At 47.2% G+C, this 20,315-nt stretch overlaps 1 protein-coding gene across 1 annotated transcript; it reads left to right on the top strand.

Moving 5' to 3' along the window:
* Nucleotides 1–10,646: 10,646 nt before the first annotated feature.
* Nucleotides 10,647–20,102, top strand: LOC146195732 (uncharacterized). The gene is made up of 3 exons (XM_084597890.1): nt 10,647–10,943; nt 11,681–11,713; nt 18,038–20,102. The coding sequence occupies exons 1-3, from the start codon at nt 10,901–10,903 to the stop codon at nt 19,411–19,413; spliced, it is 1,452 nt and encodes a 483-aa protein (XP_084454016.1). The 5' UTR covers nt 10,647–10,900; the 3' UTR covers nt 19,414–20,102.
* Nucleotides 20,103–20,315: the final 213 nt, after the last annotated feature.

Below are 20,315 nucleotides of genomic sequence, written 5' to 3' on the forward strand. Positions count from 1 at the left end.
CTATATATATATATATATATATATATATATATATATATATATATATATATATATATATATATATATATATATATATATATATATATATATATATACGAAACAGTAGAATCCCCAATGCTTTCCTTGGCCTCGCCGACTGTTGGCTTCATTCCTTCATGTACTATAACGAGCACCCTTATTTCTCCTTCATTTATCTGCTTGTAGCTTAGGGAGTTCTCGGTTCTGGCAGTCTTGAAGCCATAGGTAGCGTAAGCGGGTTATAGTAATGCTTTCACCTTCGCTCTTGATCACGTTCTACGTGACACTGGCGGTAACACAGGACGTTCTACGTCCACCGCTATGATTGAGAGTAGCGCTGGTGAACACTCTCAAGGTTCGTATACAGACAGCCTAAATACTGTCACGTAGTGGTCACAAGGTCGATGACACAAATGAAGGGTCGATGATGGCACTGAAGAAACTCTATTGGGCTGACTTCACGCCCGCGAAAGAACTAAGCAACTCGGCGGCGGCGATAGCAACAAACGTGCTCGTCGGTCGTCAAACAAAGAATGCCCGTCACACTCGTCAACGCTCAATTTAAAGGCTGCTCAGAACAATCTAGATGACGTCGCAAACTGCTACTAGTGCACCCTGGAACATTGTGCAAACATACGCAAGTGATCGGAATCTTCGAGACACATCTCGGCGCATCTTTCGCGACAAAGAAAATGATAACGCGTCGTATCGCGACAACGAGCATGAACGAGCACGGGATCCAGAATTGATATGCGTGCCGGAATCACAATGATAAGGGCGCATGCCGGCGGCTGTTAAAAAAAACAAAAACAACAAATACACTTTGGAAGGCTTCGCGGCAGTACTCCCCCATTAAAAAAACATCGCGTCAATTTTCAAAAACAAAGCAACTTAAACATAAACAATGCAAAGTTTAAACACCAAAGATTCTTTAAAGAGCGTAATAAGGCTTCAGTCGTACAACATGTACAATTTCGGGGCGTGCGGGTCGCCGTTGTGATGCTGACGTTCCGTCGGGAAAGACTTCATAGTCCAGTGGTCCGACGCGGCGAATGATTTTGTGCGGTCCAAAGCATCGACGCAACAAGTTTTCACTTTGTCCGCGGCGGCGAATTGGTGTCCAAACCCACACTTTTTCTCCTGGATTGTATTCTTTGTGGCGTTGTCGTAAGTTGTATCGTAGGCTGTCGGTGCGCTGTTGGTCTTTGATACGCAGCCGTGTGAGTCGTCGGGCTTCCTCTGCACGCTGCAGGTAGGCGGCGACGTCAAGGTTGTCCTCGTTGGTTACCTGCGGCAGCAATGCGTCGAGCGTCGTCGTGGCCGCCCTGCCGTACGCAAGCTTGAACGAGGTCGCTCTGGTCGTCTCCTGGACTGCCGTGTTATAAGCGAAGATCACGTACGGCAAGATGGGGTCCCAGGTTTTATGTTCAGCGTCGACGTACATGGCGATCATGTCCTCTATCGTTTTGTTCAGGCGCTCCGTAAGACCATTGGTCTGGGGATGGTACACAGTTGTTCGTCGATGGCTTGTATGACTATTCCAGGATGGCTTGCGTCACCTCTGCCGTAAACGCCGTTCCCCTATCCGTGATGAGCACTTCTGGGGCGCCGTGTCGCAAAATAATTTGTTCGACAAAAATTTTTGCGACTTCTGCCATGGTACCATTTGGTATTGCTTTTCCTTCAGCGTAACTGGTAAGGTAGTCAGTGGCCACGATGATCCACTTGTTGCCCATAGACGAAGCTGTAAAGGGGCCGAGTAGATCCATCCCAATTTGTTGAAAGGGCAGGTCTGGGGGCGGAATCGGGTTTGGTAGTCCTGCTGGTCTGATAGGCGGCATCTTGCGTCGTTGGCACTCACGACATGTCTTCACGTAGTGGGCAACTTAGGCAGGCAGTCGCGGCCAGTAGTACTTCTCCTGGATTCGACGCAACGTGCGTGCAAATCCGAGATGGCCTGCTGTGGGCTCATCATGCAAGGCCTGCAGAATTTCCTGCCGGAGATTTTTAGGCACTACAAGGAGTTGCGAAGTCCTGTTGGGTGCGAAGTTCTTCACGAGGAGGCCATTGCTTAACGCTAACGAAGATAATTATCGCCTGAACACACCAGGAGGGGAAGCGGTCTTTCATTCTAAGTAATCGGCTAGCGCTTTCACCTCAGGGTCTGATCGCTGTTCTGCGAAATTGCTGGCGCTTACCGGTCCCAAAAAGGCGTCGTCGTCCTCATCCTTCGGGGGAGCGTCGACGGGAGCGTGTGATAAGCAGTCTGCATCGGAATACTTCCGGCCCGACTTAGAGACTACAGTTAAGTCAAATTCTTGAAGTCGTAGGCTCCATCTGGCAAGGCGGCGGGAAGGATCTTTCAAATTAGCCAGCCAGCAGAGCGCGTGATGGTCGCTTACCACCTTGAATGGTCGGCCGTATAGGTATGGACGAAACTTAGAAGTGGCCGAGATGATCGCGAGGCACTTCTTCTCGGTCGTCGAGAATTGACTTCGGCTTTTGTGGGGGACCTGCTAGCATAGGCGATTACTTTCTCCAGTGAGGCACTCTTCTGGACGAGAATGGCTCCTAGGCCCACACTGCTCGCGTCAATGTGAATTTCGGTCTCGGCGTTTTCATCAAAGTTGCCAAGTACAGGAGGGCACTGCAGGCGGCGCTTGAGTTCGTCGAAGGCTTCTCCTTGCGGCGCTTCCCATTTAAAAGGTACGTCAGCCTTTGTAAACAGCGTCAACGGTTCGGCGATCCGCGAAAAGTTTCTTACAAATCATCGGTAATAAGCGCACAGCCAAAGGAATCGGCGCACAGCTTTCTTGTCAGCAGCCGGTGGGAATTCTGTTTTCTCCGGGTCTGGGCGATTACCGTCCTTGCTAACGATGTGACCTAGGAACCGCAGTTCTTCGTAGGCGAAGTGACACATCTCTGCTTTTAGCGTTAGCTCCGATAACTTGATGGCTTCCAGCACTATCTGCGGACGTTTTAGGTGGTCTTCAAAGTTTGACGAGAAGACACCAACGTCGTCCAAATATACCAAACAAATTTGCCACTTCAAACCTGCTAGGACTGTGCCCATTACTCGTTGAAATGTGGCTGGTGCGGAGCAGAGACCAAATGGCATAACCTTGAACTCAAAAAGACCGTCTGGTGTGATGAATGCGGTCTTCTCGCGATCTCTTTCGTCGACCTCAATTTGCCAATGTCCGCTCTTCAGGTCCATAGATGAGAAGTACCTTGCATTGCAGAGCCGGTCGAGAGTGTCGTCGATGCGGGGAAGCGGGTAGACATCCTTCTTAGTAATGCTATTCAAGCGGCGGTAATCAACGCAGAAGCGAAGTGTGCAGTCTTTCTTCTTCACCAAAACGACTGGTGCCGCCCAGGAGCTGTTCGATGGCTTGATTACGTCATCACGCAGCATTTCCTCAACTTGATCGCGAATGGCCTGGCGTTCTTGCGGCGATACACGATAAGGGCTTCGGCGCAGAGGTCGGGCGTGTTCGTCCGTTATAATGCGGTGCTTGGCCAATGGTGTTTGTCGTACCTTCGATGCTGACGAGAACCACTCCCTGTAGCTTCGAAAAAGACTACCAATCTGGTCTTTACTGCTGTGGGTTAATGCCGGGTTGATGTTAAATGTCGGCTGACGGAATTGGTCCGATGCGTCTTCCAGTGGTTGGTCGTGGTGGGCGAATACGTCTTTGAGGTCCGCTAATTCTTTGAGAGAAGCGATCGTCGTGGCCTTGTTGAGATGCCGGTATTCTTCGGTGAAGATTGTTACCAGCACTTGAGCTTGTCCTCTCCGGAATTTCGCGATGCCTCTTGTGATGCCGACACCTCGTTCCAAGAGGAATTGGATATTTCCTTCGACGATGCCTTCAGCGGTTTCGATTTCTGCGCTACCTACGCTGACTGCGACGCTTGCTCGGGGCGGCACGGTCAATTCTTCGTCGAGGACATTTAGAGCGACTTGTTGCGTCGAAGTCGTTGTAGCAGGTACAGCATTGTCTGCAGAGAGCTTGATGAGCTTGGATCGGAGGTCGATGATAGCCCTATGTTCAATTAGGAAGTCCATGCCTAAAATCAGATCTCGGGAGCACTGCGGCAAGACCTCAAATTTGATGGGATAAGTACGCCCATTTACGGTTATTCTTGCAGTACATCGTCCCGACGGAGTAATCAGGTTGCCACCTGCGATGCGAATCAGCGGGACATCCCAAGCGGTGGTAACTTTCCTAAGCTGAGAGGCTAACGGTCCACTGATGACTGAATAGTCAGCTCCGGTGTCTACTAGGGCAGTGACTCTGCGACCGTCGACATCAACTTAAAGATCGCTTATACGCGTCCTCGCATTGCACGTGGACCTTGGTGTCCGATCTCGGCTCCTCGTTTCTTCAGGTCATTGCCGGGGCATACCGGTATTATTTCGCTCGGCGGCGGCTTGTACTCTGGTCGTGCTGTCGTCGATGTCGTCGTGTGGAGCGGCAATGAAATAGCTGCGTCGTCGTTAGTGGTCGTCGTCGGCCGAGGATCTTCGTCTTTTCGCCGTTGAGCAACCTCACCTCCAAAGGTTGCTGCCTTTAGTTTCTCCTACGGGAGCTAGGACACCGTTCTTGCACGTAACTGCGTCCCGGCGACGCAAATCGGTCATTGTACATCGATGGGGAGCGTGACTGACGCCTTGGCAATGAGTGCTCTCCGCTGCGCAGGAAGTCGTTGATTTCCTGTTGTCGCTCGCCAGGACGGGGACGTTGGGCGTCGACAGCGAAACCACGGAGGCCGATCCGCCTGTACGGGCAGGGACGGAGGATGTGTCCTGCCTCACCACAATGGAGGCAGAGCGGTCGGTTGTTTGCTGTCCTCCAGGCGTCGCACTTTCTGGGGCTTGGGGGTCGTTGGTAGGCTTGGCGGGCGGGGGCCAAGGGGCGGTTTCCAGGAACAGGACTGTAGCGGCGAGGGCAAGGAAAGTCATCACGTCAGGGCGCAGGGCGACGCAATACAGCAGAGTAGTTCATCGCTGTTACGTCTTGTGCTGGAACAGTCGCCGCCGTCGCTTGAGGAACGCCCAGCGCCAGCTGGACTTCTTCACGGACGACGTCCGCAAGCGTCGCCACCTGGGGTTGTTGCGAGGATGGCTTCAATCGGCGGAGCTCCTCTCGCACGATCTCCCGAATGAGGGCCCAAAGGTTCCGCTTGCAGATGCGCTGGGGTAGTGGCTTGAGTAGTCCAGCTGAAGTGGTCGCTCGTAGGGGCGCATCCGGGTGTCCAAGGTCTTCTAGATGGCAGGCGCTTCCGTTTCAAATTCCACCACGGCTTTTGGCAGATTTCTGACAAGACTTTCAAAAAGCAATTCTTTAACACCTCGCATTAAAAAGTTGACTCTCTCACCTTCGGTCATGTTAGGGTCGGCGCGGCGAAAGAGGCGCTTCATCTCTTGAATGTACGCCAGGACAGGCTCGTTAGGAAGTTGAAGTCTTGACTGAAGGAGGGCCTGGGCTCTATCATTTCGGATGACGCTTGAAAAGGCAGTGAAAGACGCTTCCTTGAAAATTTTGGAATCCTTCATAGCTGTCTCACGATTTTGCAACCAAACTCGGGCATTTCCTTAAAGAACAAAGTAGACTTGCCTAAGTTTCGCGGCGTCATTCCAGCCATTTATTTCTGCCACACGGTCGAAAAGGTCCATCCAGTCTTCTGCATCTTCGTCCGGTCTTCCATGGAAGCAGGGGGGTTCACGGGGTGTAACGAAAACAACCGGTGCTGTAGGCTGGGCCATTGTCAGCGTCGATGCCTTCCGAGATCGAATGGGGTCCGGCAGCAGACCGTGTTCAGGTTTGAGCCCTTGAAGCCGGCGACTGGTTCGGTGGCCTGTTGGCTGTTCCTCCAGGGTAACAGGAATAAGGCTGGGGTCTTCGCTTGAAGGATCAAAGGCAGCACCTCCACCAGATGTCACGTAGTGGTGACAAGGTCGATGACACAAAATGATGGCACTGAAGAAACTCTTTATTGGGTTGACTCGGCGCCCGCAAAAGAACTAAGCAACTCGGCGGCGGCGATAGCAACAAACGTATTCGTCGATCGTCGAACAAAGAATGCCCGTCACACTCGTCAACGCTCAATTTAAAGGCTGCTCAGAACAATCTAGGTGACGTCTCAAACTGCTACTAGTGCACCATCGAACATTGTGGAAACATACACAAGTGATCGGAATCTTCGAGACAGATCTCGGTGCATCTTTCGCGACAAAGAAAATGATAACGCGTCGTATCGCGACAACGAGCATGAACGAACACGGGATACACAATTGATACGCGTGCCAGAATCACAGTTAGAGGGCGCATACCGGCGGCTGATAAAAAAACAACAAATACAGTTTTAAAGGTACCCAAGAAAGTAGCATGTGGGGCAGCGGCCGATGTAGCTCAGTTGGAAGAGCACCGGACGCAATATTCGGAGGTCGTGGGTTCGGTTTCCACTATTGGCACGTTGTTCTTTCTTCTACTTTCTGTTTAATTATCTTTCCCCTAAATAGATTACATTACTAATATATGTGAGTATCGAAGTAAAACTTAAAAAAAGACAATGTACAATCCCCAATGCTTTCTTTGGCCTCGCCGAGTGTTGGCTTCTTTCCTCCATGTATTATAACGAGCACCCTCATTTCGCCTTCATATATCTGCTTGTAGGTTACGGGGGTCTCGATTCTGGCAGTCTTGAAGCCATAGGTAGCGTAAGAGGGTTCCAGCACAGCTTTCGCCCTCGCTCTTGATCACGTTCTACGTGACACTGGCGTTAACACAGGACGTTCCATGTCCACCGCTACGGTTGAGAGTGGCGCTGGTGAACACTCTCAAGGTCCGCATACAGACAAAATTAATTGCTGACATTGCTTTGAAACCACCAAGAGATTTGTATGCTACTTCCCCATCCTTGGGACGGACTTATGTTGCAGATCACCGCACCTTTATCGAAGGTACATCAAATGTATGCCGATGGCCTTATCCGATTTCACTTTTCAAATGAAAATTAATTCATGAAAATGTAAATGACATGCGCTGTCGCAGTTATTCGCCAATCAACAAGGCCACGGTCCTCCGCAGTGTAGTATTAGCTAAGATTTGACGGATCGGTACGATTTTGTGATAACTAACGTGCGCTCAACAAAATTCCCAGCAAAGACGTCTACCCGATGCGCAAATTGATGATGCCCTTGACTGTCTGAATAATTACAGACCTTGGACCTCGGCTCAGGTTATTCGCAAATATCTACATACAAATTATCCCATCCACGTGTTTTCGACGGTACAGCTCTAGCACACCCTTTCTATTTGCAAACGTTAAAGCCTATGAAATTAAAAATTGTCACGGTACAGTGAGCTCCATACGCTTGTGTGTACCACAATTACATCGCTCTCATCCGCGGCTCTATAAAACACTTCCGAATTTGATTCTTCTGCTGTGCATATTACAGGACTTTTCTTCTCTGCTGGTCGCAAGATAGGCGCCAAGGACTGATTACTCCACGTTTTTGTTTTAGAGCGCAGCTCTTTGGCGCCCGTTCCTGGGTTTCGCGTTGTCGTCGTCGTCGTCGTCGAGCGCGTCGGCCTCGTAACGAGCTCCGCCCCCCCTTTCATCCCCCCAGTTCGAAGCGGAGCTTCGGCACCCGGTGCCTCGCAGGAATAGGGCAGGGGGTACACTCTGCGGCGAACAATGGGGGCAGGAGCGCGTGCAGCAACCGGAGAACACGAGGAAATTAAGGGAAGGGGGTTGCCGGAGGCAGCGCTAGCAGCGACTAAATGATGACACCGCTAGCTAGTCAAGACAGCGTGGCAGCGTAGAACACCGTCACCGCCATGCAGAAAGAGAAGGAGGGTGTCCGCCTCTTCCTGCGTGGCAACGAGGGTGCTCTCCGATTGCCGAAATGCCGGCTCGCTGTCAGCGGATCACGGTCAGTGGATCACGCTGTCAGCGGATCCCGTTCTTATTCGCTTCACTCCCTTCACTCGCTAGCAGCGTCAGCGGCATCAGGTCTGTTCATCACGCAACGCTCCTATGGGCCCACGCGCTGCTTCCCGCAACTTTCCGATAACTCAATTGCTCTTTTTTTTCCCCGACCACAAAGCTTCTTTCATGACAGCCAAGAACTGTTAGTGGAGTTTTTCTTAATCGAATACGTGTGAAAAATTAAAAAACGTTTTCTCTAATTGTACATACGTGTCTTGCTCGAAATTTTTGCCTCAATTTATCGAAAAGGTGAAACAGCTGGTAAGCTGCGCTCAAATTTTGCTTTAGGAAGTAACGTAATCGTGGGCATTTTTTTTTGCACACCGATTAATGCCTCTGGCGCTTTCTTTTTATCCCGCAGCAACGAAAAATGCTGTTGTGAACATTGCAGAATGCCCAAATCAAGCACCTCTTTATTTAGTCCGTATGTGGGCGTTCCATTCGTGGCTCATTACGTTGCCCGGCTTCTCCTGATGCGTAAAGTTTAAATTTTGACGGGCATTCCTTTTGTCGCATAAAAGCGACTACACTAGGTCGGAAACATATGATTTGGACTATTTTTTTACTCACGGCAAATTTACTTTTCGCAGCTTTGCGTCAAAGCAATATTTTAAATGTCGACTAATTATTAAACTAAGCGGAAGGAATAAAATTCCAGTGGATACTTTTTATGATTCCTAACAACACTCACTTTATTTCAGTTGGTAGTAGCAAGTAGAATTAAAAAAAAAAACTCTTGAGGCATCTCAGCTGGGGCATCCTGTATTTGGGGTAATCTACAGCCTGATTCTTAGTAGTATCTACATAACAGCTGAGATTTAAACAGTTGCAACCTCGTAACTCGCGAGGTGACATGCGCAAACATTACATTAACTCAAAATCTAGTCAGGTTTAAACGGCCGCTATTGAGTAATTGGGGCAGTGTTTTGATTTTTTGCCCACCAACAATTTTTATGCAGCCTGTTCATGTGTTCATGTTGATTGGGGTCCTTGTGCTGGCAATCTGCCTATATCATTCCTTCGATTCCCTTTCCCTTCAGGCGTGGTTAGACATATTGAGTGCAATACGCTCATTTACGTATAACCGGTACTTACCGTTAGCCATTCAAATCTTAAGCGCATTACTAGCACGTAAGTATTTTAAGAGCATTCCTTTTCTTTTTCATCAAACGTATAATCAATGCACATATATGTTCTGAAGCGCACGAGACAATGCGGACCAATGTCGCTAATGTGGGGAACTTTACATTATAGACATTTGAAATCAAAAGCCAATGCTGGCAGCCTAAAGGGAGATTTTCATTTTGTTGTGGCAAGTCTTTTCAGCTCACAGCGCACTTGCGGCCGAGGGAATAGTGACATTTTAGTAAATGTTAGGTGCAAGAATATTAGAAAAATTAGTCTAGTGGACGTAATTTCCCAGGTAAGCACCGAAAGCAGCGAGCGCCTCATCGATATATGGCTGTTGCTCCAGCGAAAACGTTTGATAGTGTGTCCAGGCAGCGGACTGTAAGCTCTGACAGTGTACCTTAGAAACAGATCGCGGCTTCAGAAAGCATGGCGATTTATAAGCTGAATCATCTGAGCTTGGCCTACCGATGCACAGATGCGATGATAACAGTTACAAACAAGAAGCTACTGCAGACTTCGGAGAGCAGAATTTGTACCAGCTCCTGCATATTCCCATTAATTTGTTTCTCCAGCACTCGAATTTGTTATCTATTGCGCTAAGTGTAAAGCCAGTGAACCTGAAAAAAACGTCCGACTAATGCGCTTAAGAACAAAACTTGAAATAGCACATTTCGGCCCATGTTGCATGATTTCTTGTCTCGGCTGTTTCTACATTTGAGCGGCCGCTTTGGCTATGAAGCCTTTCTAAAGGAAACTACTGCCGGCGTTAATATTTCGCCTTTTTTACCCTTAAAGCAGCATGACCACATTGTTTATATGGTAAAAGGTGTCGAGAATGAATTGTAGTGGTTTATAGCGACGGGTGCAGTGCAGCAGAAGTACTTTGCTACTGGTCGCTGTTAGAATGTGTTTCTACATGCCCTTTTATGCTGCCTAAGTTCTGGCAAAATTGTATAATTTTCCGTTTTATACTTATTTGAATGCCTTTCACCAGTATCTTAATTGCTCCGGCTATGTCATGGGTAATCTTACTTACTTTGTCACTGCTTCAGTTTCTTCGTTGTGTGAATAGTTTGTTTATATTTCTGAACGAAAGCGCTTGTTTTGCAAAATACATGATTTCTCTTGTCGACATGAAATCGCGGCTTTCACTTATTTCTATAGTAAGTGGATCTGGTAGTCCGATTTATATTCTTGGTATGTGCTAACACAGGTAGAGTCGAGCAGCAGGTGTGTAGCCACTACCGATTCTCCCTTCATCATTCCTACAAAGAGCTAATAATTCCGTCAGTAAAGTGCCATTAGTATTGCGTCACTTAAGCACGAGGCTACATTTTCCTAAGCGCCCTGTTCAAAATATCTATGACGGACTTCTATGGCGCTGCTATTGTTCCTTTGTCAAGAAAACTTCGTGAGGAGAAACAGCAGCCTTGAGCAGGCATATATATATACACTGAGCACGTGCATGTCTCGTAGCTTTGCTCTGTCTTCTCCCTCCATTGTTCTTGGTTATCTCCTTATGCAGCTTGTGCATCTCTTCGTGCTTGCGTTCCTTCAGAATCGCCCCCTTTATCACACTGTTCCCCAGATGCTGCAATAACAATGTTCGGGAAAAGAAACAATGCTGAATAAATATTTTTATGGGACGACTCAGCATAGTCTGCACTCAAGGATGTCTGCAAATGTTGTTTATATAAAGGCTCTATGAGAAAAAGCATCAGGTGGTGAAGCCTGGCGCAGAAATACCATCAGGATGAAACCGCTCAGCGTGACCGCCCTGGCATTATGCCTCTTTCGTAAGTACGTTTGTGTCCTGATTAACTGCGCATATCTCATTACTCGGTAAAAATTTCTTGTTCTCTTCCATAAAGTGGAATAACATCTGGACATTAAAGATGGTACAGGTATTCCTCATTCCCCAATAGTACTTGCGAGCGGGCTAGTTGGCTATACGACTCTGACGACCTCTCTCTCTCTCTCTTGTGTGTGTATTGTTTTTGTGTATAACCATGCAGCGCCAGAGATCGTCGGAGTCCTCATTCCCATTTTAAGTTCCCAGTATTTTTACTTACTAAAAGCTTTAAGGCGAATATTTAGTGTCACTACACTTCAGAATCTAACTAAAGATAATATATATCCTCAGGGGTCAAAATCTCCCTCTTAAGTATAACCCGCCCTGGTCTTTGTTTTTTACACAAGTTTAGGAGAGCGAGGAATTTCGCAAGCATTTATTCTAACAAAACCGAGCACCAGGCCAGGTAAAAGCTTTTGCCTATTACATTTCTACTTGGCTGCCCAACAGAACAGCGAATCGAACCTCGCCTCTTCCGCATGGCAGGCGAACGCTAGAACCGCTCATATCTCGGGGTCGTGTGGATGGTTAAACGAAATGCTATCTCTCGTTAGTGCCGTTTAGTAAAACATTCCTTACACTCTTCCACGCGGCGGTTAGCATTTGGTCTTTAAAGTAGGGTCACAAATACTTATGTACCCATTATGTTAAGTATTTTTGTTCGGTTTTCTTTCATTTCAGTCCCTAATGGATTGAAGCCTTGCCTGGCAAACAGTAAGTGTCTTTTGCTGTTGATCACAATCACCTGACGTCATATAGTCATGGCATTTCCTCCTAAGTCGAATTCGTCCATGCAAGCTGGAAGAGGGGTGGCGAACACTAAGTCAACGAAAAATATGGAAGCAAGTGCTTAGACAATGAAGGAGTATATGCACTTTACCTTTCGCAACGGATGGTACTTGTTGCCATTTACCAAAGTCTAGGCTGTCTATTGATTTGTTATTATAGAGCGTTAAATGTCGTTATCATTTTCTGCGACTATAGGCAAGAGTCAAGAATGCACATAAGGAAAGATTTATTCTTCGACACCATGTTCATGCTTACGTCTACCAACCATCCGAACGGAAATTGTTAATATTCTTCTCTCACGGGGAACCTTCATGAGAAATATTTGTTGGTTTAAGTATATACCTGCCATTTCCGTTTGTAAACATACTTTTCAAAGGGCTCAGTGCTGGCTTTTCAGAAGTACACCCCATTTCATGATTTCTATATACTAGGAGCCAAAAAACAACAATTTGAAGCCTTGTGCTTATTTTGAGTGGTGGCAGTACAACGTTGGAAGAATATGTGTTTATTAACATTGCAAAACAGCTATGCGCAATTTCATAAGCATTCCTAAGATGACGCAAGATCCAGTATTTGCTCCTCCAAAAGCATGAAGGTGACAGGTATTTGAGCGGTTCGATTTGTGTGGTTAAGAAAAGTGTTAATTCGCAAATTCTTTCCTAGACATGCATCTGCAGTTGCCACGCAAGCCACCTTGAATATACAGAAATTGCTTGTTATTACTTTGACAGTGACATTCAATTTCTTGTTTAACGTAGCACTTTCAATGGCAGCTGAAAGTATATGACTTGTATGAACACAACATATTCTGCAGTGACAAAAATATCGGACGAAAATAATAGGTCGCGTTTGATATGGGATGCGTTTATTATTGCGCCGGGGGATGCAGCTCTATATTCGTAGTCTGGTGTATTCGATGGGTGGAAAGCGAAAAGATATCTGCTTGTCTCCGGCTGTTTCGCATGTATGGTGTCCGCATACTAGCAATTCATAAAAAAAGGTTTTAAAGAGTGCGCTTTATGCTCAGGGGAGAATTATATTTTTTACTTTTGCTTTTATTTGCGCAGTTGAGGTCACTGACATTGGGAGCGTTTTCAGCTCTGCCTATTATTAAGTCGAAAATGCTAATAATGCCTTCCTGTTTGGGGAAGAGAATATGCAGGTTCTATGTTTTGTGCGGCTCATCAAGTCTTCATCACACTCTTATGAAGTAACCATCTGCTCTCCTGTTAGCTAATTCAGCGTCATACGCTGTTTTCTACCGGAGATTCCTGCATTCGAGTTTCCTGCAACTCTGCAAAAAGGACCCCAAGCCATTGGACTCACTTCATACAGTGGGCACAATACTATGCATATGTTAGCAGCGTGTATATTTAAAGAGTTTAAGTGCCTAAGGTACAATTTTGACATCTGTCACCCGTTACTATTTAGAGAATTATTAAAGGTGCGCCCTTAACGGTGCACACACTCCTAGACACCCTTAGAGTGAGTGGGGGTAGCTTTTCCGGTCGCAAAGGAGATGCCCTCGACTTGCATGGCACGGCAAACTCAGCCGGAATTCAACTACCTTCTAGTGACAGAAGGGGGTTCAAGGCAAAGTAAGGGTTGGAGTCAGAAGTAACAAACAAAACAAACTTAATACACACCAAGAAATGATACAGATGAATACACACGAACACTAAAATTACACAGATGAGAGGTTCAAAAACGGTGCGCTAAGCATGCAACTAAAGAGGCGTTCAATAATATAGAACCGAACAATACACAAGAGGCTCAAATAAACAAACACCAAATCGTTCATCGGGCACTGTTGCAGAACGCCGCCTCAAAAGTCACGATGTGGCCGCCATGTATGACGAGCGCCGCTCCCTCGCAAGTTTGTGGGCTTGCCAGCAGCAGTTGAACCCAGGGAGCCGTGCCGTAGCACTCGCTAGCACGCCGCATTAATAGCTCACACACTGACTCACACAAGCTAAGCGACCTCCATAAATTGGGCGTGCCGCGTCTGTCTGTTAAGGCACGCCAAGGCTAGCACGCACACACTTAGCTTCACTTGTTGATGCGTTCCCTTTCCTCACGCTGAGCCTCGTGTCGTCATTGGTTAGGTGCCGCCGAATGTTACGGATATCATCCTCATCATCACCAGCCTGACTATACTCACTGCAGGGCGAAGGCCTCTCTCATATTTCTGCACTTAACCCGGTTCTGTGCTAGCTGCATCCACTTGAGCCCTGCGAACTTCTTAACCTCATCCGCCCACCTAACTTTCTGCCGTACCCTGCTACGCTTTCCTTCCCTTGGAATCCAGTTTGTTACCCTAAGCGGCCATCGGTTATCCTCTCTTCGCACTACATGTCCTGCCCTTGCCCATTTCTTCGTCTTGATTTTCACTAGAATGTCAGTAACTTGAGTTATTTCTCTGACCCACTCTTCACGCTTCCTATCTCTTAATGTTACCGATATCCTTTTTCAATCCATAGCCCCCTGCGTTGTCCTCAACTTAAGTTGCAGATAAGACGAGCACATTTCGGCTGGTTGAGTCACCGTCATCGTCGAGTGATCAGAACGAGGGTGACTTTGATTAGTATAAGGCTACGCACTCTCCATGCGCAGGGAAGGAAGCATTTCTCGAAAGTCGTCAAACCTTCGATGTGGCGGTGCGCGGGCTTCGCGCCGCGCCGGTTTAATAAAAATGTGCGCCGATTTCGTGTCAGCCCCGAAGTGGGATAAGGCAGGAATCTGAAAGGATTAGAAAACCACAGCAGCTCACTTTACACAATACGGAAAATTTATGGTTGAGCATGTACTGGAGCAGTGCTGTGCAACAGAGAACGAACGTTTTCTACTTTCCGACCTCCAAGGAGTGAACTATCACTGCGAAATTCTCAGGCTCCGGGCTGCCTTGAAATCCGCGCCAAGCAGGAAGGAGCGGACGCCACCAGCATGCACCGCTATCAGGCCGATCGCAAGGGGTAGCCGTTGCAGCGCCGCTGTATAGACATTGGCATTTCTCGCATGGCATTAGGTCGCAAAACGCAGCGTCAGCGTACGAAAGAGTAACGCACACATTATCAAAGCAGCGTAAAAATAAAAGTGCGGAGGGCAGCTTCAATATCGCACCTTGCAAGATGAGTAGCAGCCGAGAAACGTATCGCCTGACCATCGCCATGTCGTATATTTGCTGTTGCGCGCGATTATGCTTATATATATGTCGTAACCTTTTCTTTCATGTCAACCTTACAAGGCATTTCATGTAAGCTATACTAATGATTCTGAACGCTGTTCTTGGACACTCCGTCGGCAGTGATGAGATGACATGCTGCAACCAGCCATGACAATGTATATATTCGAAGCATATTTTAGGGCAAATGCCTTTTTTGCTTATAAGTGGCGTGTGCATAAATGTACTGCGCGCAGCATGAGTGACCAAACGCCAGATCCAAAGCCCAATTCAGCACAATTCAGATAGCACGCCAAAAAACACCGAATTCAGTCATAATTACTTGAATATATATCCTTATTAACGTTGGATAATGACTAGCCACAAACATTTTAGCCCGGATCTAAGCAATAGCCAAAACGTCAACTCAGAGGCTACATAACAACCCAATACCGATTCCAATCATGATTAATTTTTCATAATGCCTTAAAGGCTGTGCATAGAGACTTCCAAAATTAGTCATATCCCCAATGCAAGTCCGTGCCGATAATTCAAGTCACAGTCAAGAATCCAATCCAGAACCGTATAACAAGCCATTAGCAAATCCAGTCATAATGTATTGGCTAAATGCCGTAATGACAATACATATTGACTTGCTAGATTAATCATAGCCCAAATGCAAGTTATAGCCAACAATGCCGTCCAGAATCTAGATAAGGCAACACCACTGACGTCCCTGGGTGATTTCGTATTACCGGACCTAAGGAGGCATAAGGGAACTACTAGAGTTTTCTTTTGCATTCGAGACTCATAATGGTTCGGCGTTACAACCGACCCGATAAAAGTGTTTGCAAGAAAACAATCTTTCCTTCATTCCACTTAGGAAGCCGCCGCGCTGCGCTCGGCAGCGGAAGCTTTATAAAGGACGCCTATGCCGCTGCAAGGACATGTCGTAGCTCCGGTCCAAGATTTGATTACGCTCTCTAGAAACGCAAATATCCGTGCCATTAGGTACCCTTATTTCGGCAACAGTTTGAAAGATATGGTGGCAAGAAAGAGAGGACGTCCGAAGGCAGCGAAGCTTATTGGAGCGGATGGCGCCACGAGAAACAGTTCTCCGCGCTGATTGGACTACGTCAACCTGGGTGCATGTTCCCGCGAAAGCAGGCTATTTCCAAAGACAGATTTGGGCGGAGGGATCACTTTCGGAGCGTAGTGCCCTGTTTGTGTTCTGGCTGGTTGTGCCGTTAGAATTAAACATGAAGCTCTCTCCTTGTTTTTTTCTCGCATGGCACTCCTTTGAAACAGCAAAATTCGAAAAGGGGTATCAGCTTACGAAAAATATATTTGCTACCAATATACACTAATTCACCGAGGAAAGCCACAGCGTGAAATAAACTGGACCGATCCTGAAGACACGCCATCCACCCTGGCTTCCATTGATAATGGGTGTTGTGTTTGAGCTCTGTGGACACGCAGAGTTGTACGTGAGAGCTAGACATGTGGCGAATTCGAATGTATGAGATGTGGCCTGTTTTGTAACGAAGGCTACGTCAGGATTATCAGAAGCTCCTTTCATATGAGCGTCGCTAGTCACTGCAGCGCATGCGCCGTCCCCATGGCAACTTGTTGCTCCGAACCAGAAAAGAGAAGAGATAAGAGGGAGAAGAAGAATCGGGTCCAATGGAGCAAGAAGATTCCGAAGACGCAGAGAAGGCAGAAAAAAAGGAAAGATGAAGAAGATGGAAAGATAGAGAGGAAGGAGGAGGAGAGAAAGGAGAAGCTGCTCCAAAGAAGGCTGGGAATACGCCAATCGCCGATCGCGACATAAAGTTTGCAGCCAGTGCACCGGCGACGCGTAAGTTCGGGTCTGATATTGTCAACGATCCGTTTGGTAGCTTTTGCAACGCATATCCAAGCTTAGCCGACTTGAGCCACAATATATATAGATTTTTCCGAAAGTTTTCTTCACACTTCAATACTCGTTATATATTTTTGTGTTTCTTTGTCCCCGTTGCTGCGGCGCTGCCACGTTTGATGACTTCTGATCTTGCCGCATAAAGCAGTCAGCCGGGCAAATAAACACTAGACTGCTTTTCACTGCAGCCCTCTCCTAAGCTGCAGATTGAACTTTAGTCTGGTTAATACTCTGGAGAGAAAGCTTTGTCGGCAACTCTGAAGGATACACTGAAAACACCAACTGAAGCAAAAGGTGCAATGAAACCGCACGGGTACCATCCCCGTTGTTTCCTTCAAGCCCCAGCTTACGTAGTCATGAAATACTTTAACCAAAATAAGGTTTACGACCAACTTTCCAGCCACTTTGTACAGAGGTATGCGACACACAGAAGCTCTGTGTACCAGAGGTCATTTTATATCAGCTCATCAGGAGGTGAAATTATTGAACCACCGCATGACCCTATCCCTAAACCCGAGCTGCAGATTTTCCTCTCAAAACGCGCCGTTTTTAATGCGAAAGCAAGAATATAACCATATATTTAAATTCACCGCGGCATGCCTTAGGAATGGTAGCATGACAACATTAAGAGTTATTTGCAGTAATAATGAAATATAAATTCATTCAAGATTAGCATATAATGAGAAAGAATTCTTAAATTCAGTGGTGGCAGGCGTTCATATTATGCATTCCACTTTTCCTTGTGTTTTCATAACCTACATACCCCCATCCCTCTCCCCTCAACCCCCCCCCCCCCCCCCTCCGTAAGCTCTGCGACTCTAACTGTAAATAAATTTTGAAGTCAGCTGGATCGCTTTGTTTAAAGGATACATTTCAGAAACATCGCTATGGTCTCAGTCCTATTCACAATTCGATGTACACTCTTTCAAATAACACCACCTATTGGTGCTGAAAAGGAGCAGCGTGCGAGAAAATGGAAGATTTCAATTTCCATTTATATAAAAGTCATTCAATGCATCACACAATTGTACAATCACTGCAATAAATTTTTGCGCACTATATGTTCGAAGAAATTTATTTATTGAATTGTACAAAGTAGAGTTCTTAGTCGCTGCAAGCAAAGTGGTACGCAATTTCCATCATTTTCTTTTCTTTCCAACTTCTCTTACAGACAATGCCAGTGTTGCTGTTGGAAGCGGTTCGGGGCTCAACGTTGGATTGGGTTCCAGAGGCGGTTCGGGGCTTGGCGTTGGTTCCGGCGCTAGAAGTGGACTCGGAGGAGGAAGCTTGCGGAGCGGTTCCGGTGATGATTTCAGTGGCGGAATCGAGAGCAGTGGAAACAGGGGTGGAGGCAGATTTTGGAGCAGTTGGAGTTCTCCCGGCTTTTACTGGGAGCATGGCCCGTATTCCTATGGTAGTAGCTGGGGCTATCGAGGGTCTTGGGGATCGCTGGGAGAAGGCACGGGAAGTTCATACACATCCTCGTCGGCAGGATCACTAGGTTCCGGAACGCATGGCGGATTAGGAACAAGTTATGGCTTGGGCGGTGGGAGTTATGGTTGGAGCGGCGGGAGATATGGTTTAAGTGGCGGCAGATATGGCTCGAGCGGAGGAGGCGGACTACATTCAGGTATGAGTGGCCTAAGAGGGCATGGCGGTCTAAACGGGGGTTTCGCTGATTATGAAGAAGGTGGTAGCCTCGGTGGTGGTCTCGGCCTAATGGAACGCAGAAGTCTTAGTTCCCGCTTTGGAAGGCGCTTCGGCCATCGTTCTAGTTTAGGAGGAGGAAATAGCCTATCGGGAGGTATTGGAAGCGGCCTTGGCAGCCTAGGCGGCCTTTCGGGAGGAGGTCTGTCCGGTCTCAATTACGGCAGTGGCGGTTTTGGGTTGAGCGAAAAAGAACTATACGGACTAGGAGGACTTAGCGATTTAAACGGCGGTATTGGTGGTTATGGGGGACGTTTTGGCCTCGGCAATGGCCTCGGTGCCGGTAGTACCATGGGCCTTGGCAGTGGCATCGGCCTCTTAGGACGACGAGGACTTCGTTATCGCTTACGGAGACGTCTCAGAAATCTCCGTTTAAGAAGAGCAGGTATACTTTCTGATGGAATTGAAAGTGGTCTTTACGATATAGACGGGTATTCGGGCCGATCTGATCTTTACGGACGTAGTTTTAGAGCTGGTATGCTGGGTGGATTGGTTGGTTCAGGAATAGGAAGTCTCGGCAGCCTTGCTGCACGTGGCTTGCTAAACCTCCGTGATGGCCTTCTTTTTAGAAGGAGGAGATATAGACGTCGCTGGAGGGAGCCTCTTGGAGCAGGTGGTGGTCTCGGTGCTGGTTTATTGATCGGCGGCCTCGGCAATCGTGGCGGATCTTATGGTGGCGGAAGCGTCTTATCCGGCTGGAGAATCGGGAACGGACGATCATTAGGATGCTTGGGGGGAAGGTGTAGAAGGTACTCTTACGGCGGCTACCGCCGCGGGTGCTACACAGGCAACTGTAGACGCTACCGCCGCTGTCGGACCGGAAGGTGCGGCCGGCGGTAAAACTAGTGATTAGAATTCTTTCACAAACACCTTAAAATGACATCAGTAGAACAATAACACGTACAATATTTGAATACTTTTTTTCATATCTGTTGTTCCTTTTTGGTTGGAGAAAAGTGATCAGCATTATGAGCTTCTGCCTCGCACTCTGCCGCTACCCCTTAGCTGACGTTATGTTGACCAGGGGGAACTGGCAGCGTGATAGACGATCTTGGCATTGCAAAGGCAAAAACATCTCAGGAATCGGATTGACTTTATAATAAACTTTTACAACTGATGAAGATTTATATCTTAATAAAAGTACTAAAATCAAACCAGAGTACTCTGTATCTACACACGTGTTCATAATTTTCTTCGAAAACGTCAACACAACAATAAAGCAACCTATAGTGCTCCACACCAATATAAATGGACTAATCTTCCACTGAAGTAAAATCCAGTTGAGCACCAATGCACCACTTTGGGAACCGGCCACTTAATTTGTAGTATGAGTTTCAGTGTAGACATAATATTTATACATGAGATGTGCGGCAGGCATGCTTATCTCACTATGTGTCGACATCAATGTTTTTTCCACAGGAATGATATGTGAGGTTTAGGTGTGGTAGGCAGATCTCAGCAAAATATTAGACAGGTTTGAAAACTGTACACGGAGTTGAAAACAACCTTCATAGAGTACAGCGAACTCATACGAGCGCCGTGAGCTTGCACAAGACATTCTATTTCGGTTCTTTACGCATGACAGGTCATATGCACGAGTGTCATCTTTAGCACAAGTACCAGACTATCACTCATCTTTCCAGGGAACGCCGCATACCGATGCTGCTGATTCTCTCATTTAACGCCGAAGTTGGCTTTTTTGCGACACGGTGCATTTAATATTGTTGCGAAGATCGACAGTG

The sequence above is a fragment of the Amblyomma maculatum genome, chromosome 3, assembly GCF_055883805.1.
Source record: "Amblyomma maculatum isolate TAMU_Amacu chromosome 3, ASM5588380v1, whole genome shotgun sequence".
Classification (NCBI taxonomy): Eukaryota; Metazoa; Arthropoda; class Arachnida; order Ixodida; family Ixodidae; genus Amblyomma; species Amblyomma maculatum.

Excerpts from the sequence above, each read along its gene's own strand:
- LOC146195732 (XM_084597890.1), top strand. The coding sequence starts at position 10,901 with ATGAAACCGCTCAGCGTGACCGCCCTGGCATTATGCCTCTTTC. Across the intron at positions 10,944-11,680 it reads CCTGGCATTATGCCTCTTTC|TCCCTAATGGATTGAAGCCT; the intron begins GTAAGTACGTTT and ends CTTTCATTTCAG. Across the intron at positions 11,714-18,037 it reads GAAGCCTTGCCTGGCAAACA|ACAATGCCAGTGTTGCTGTT; the intron begins GTAAGTGTCTTT and ends CTTCTCTTACAG.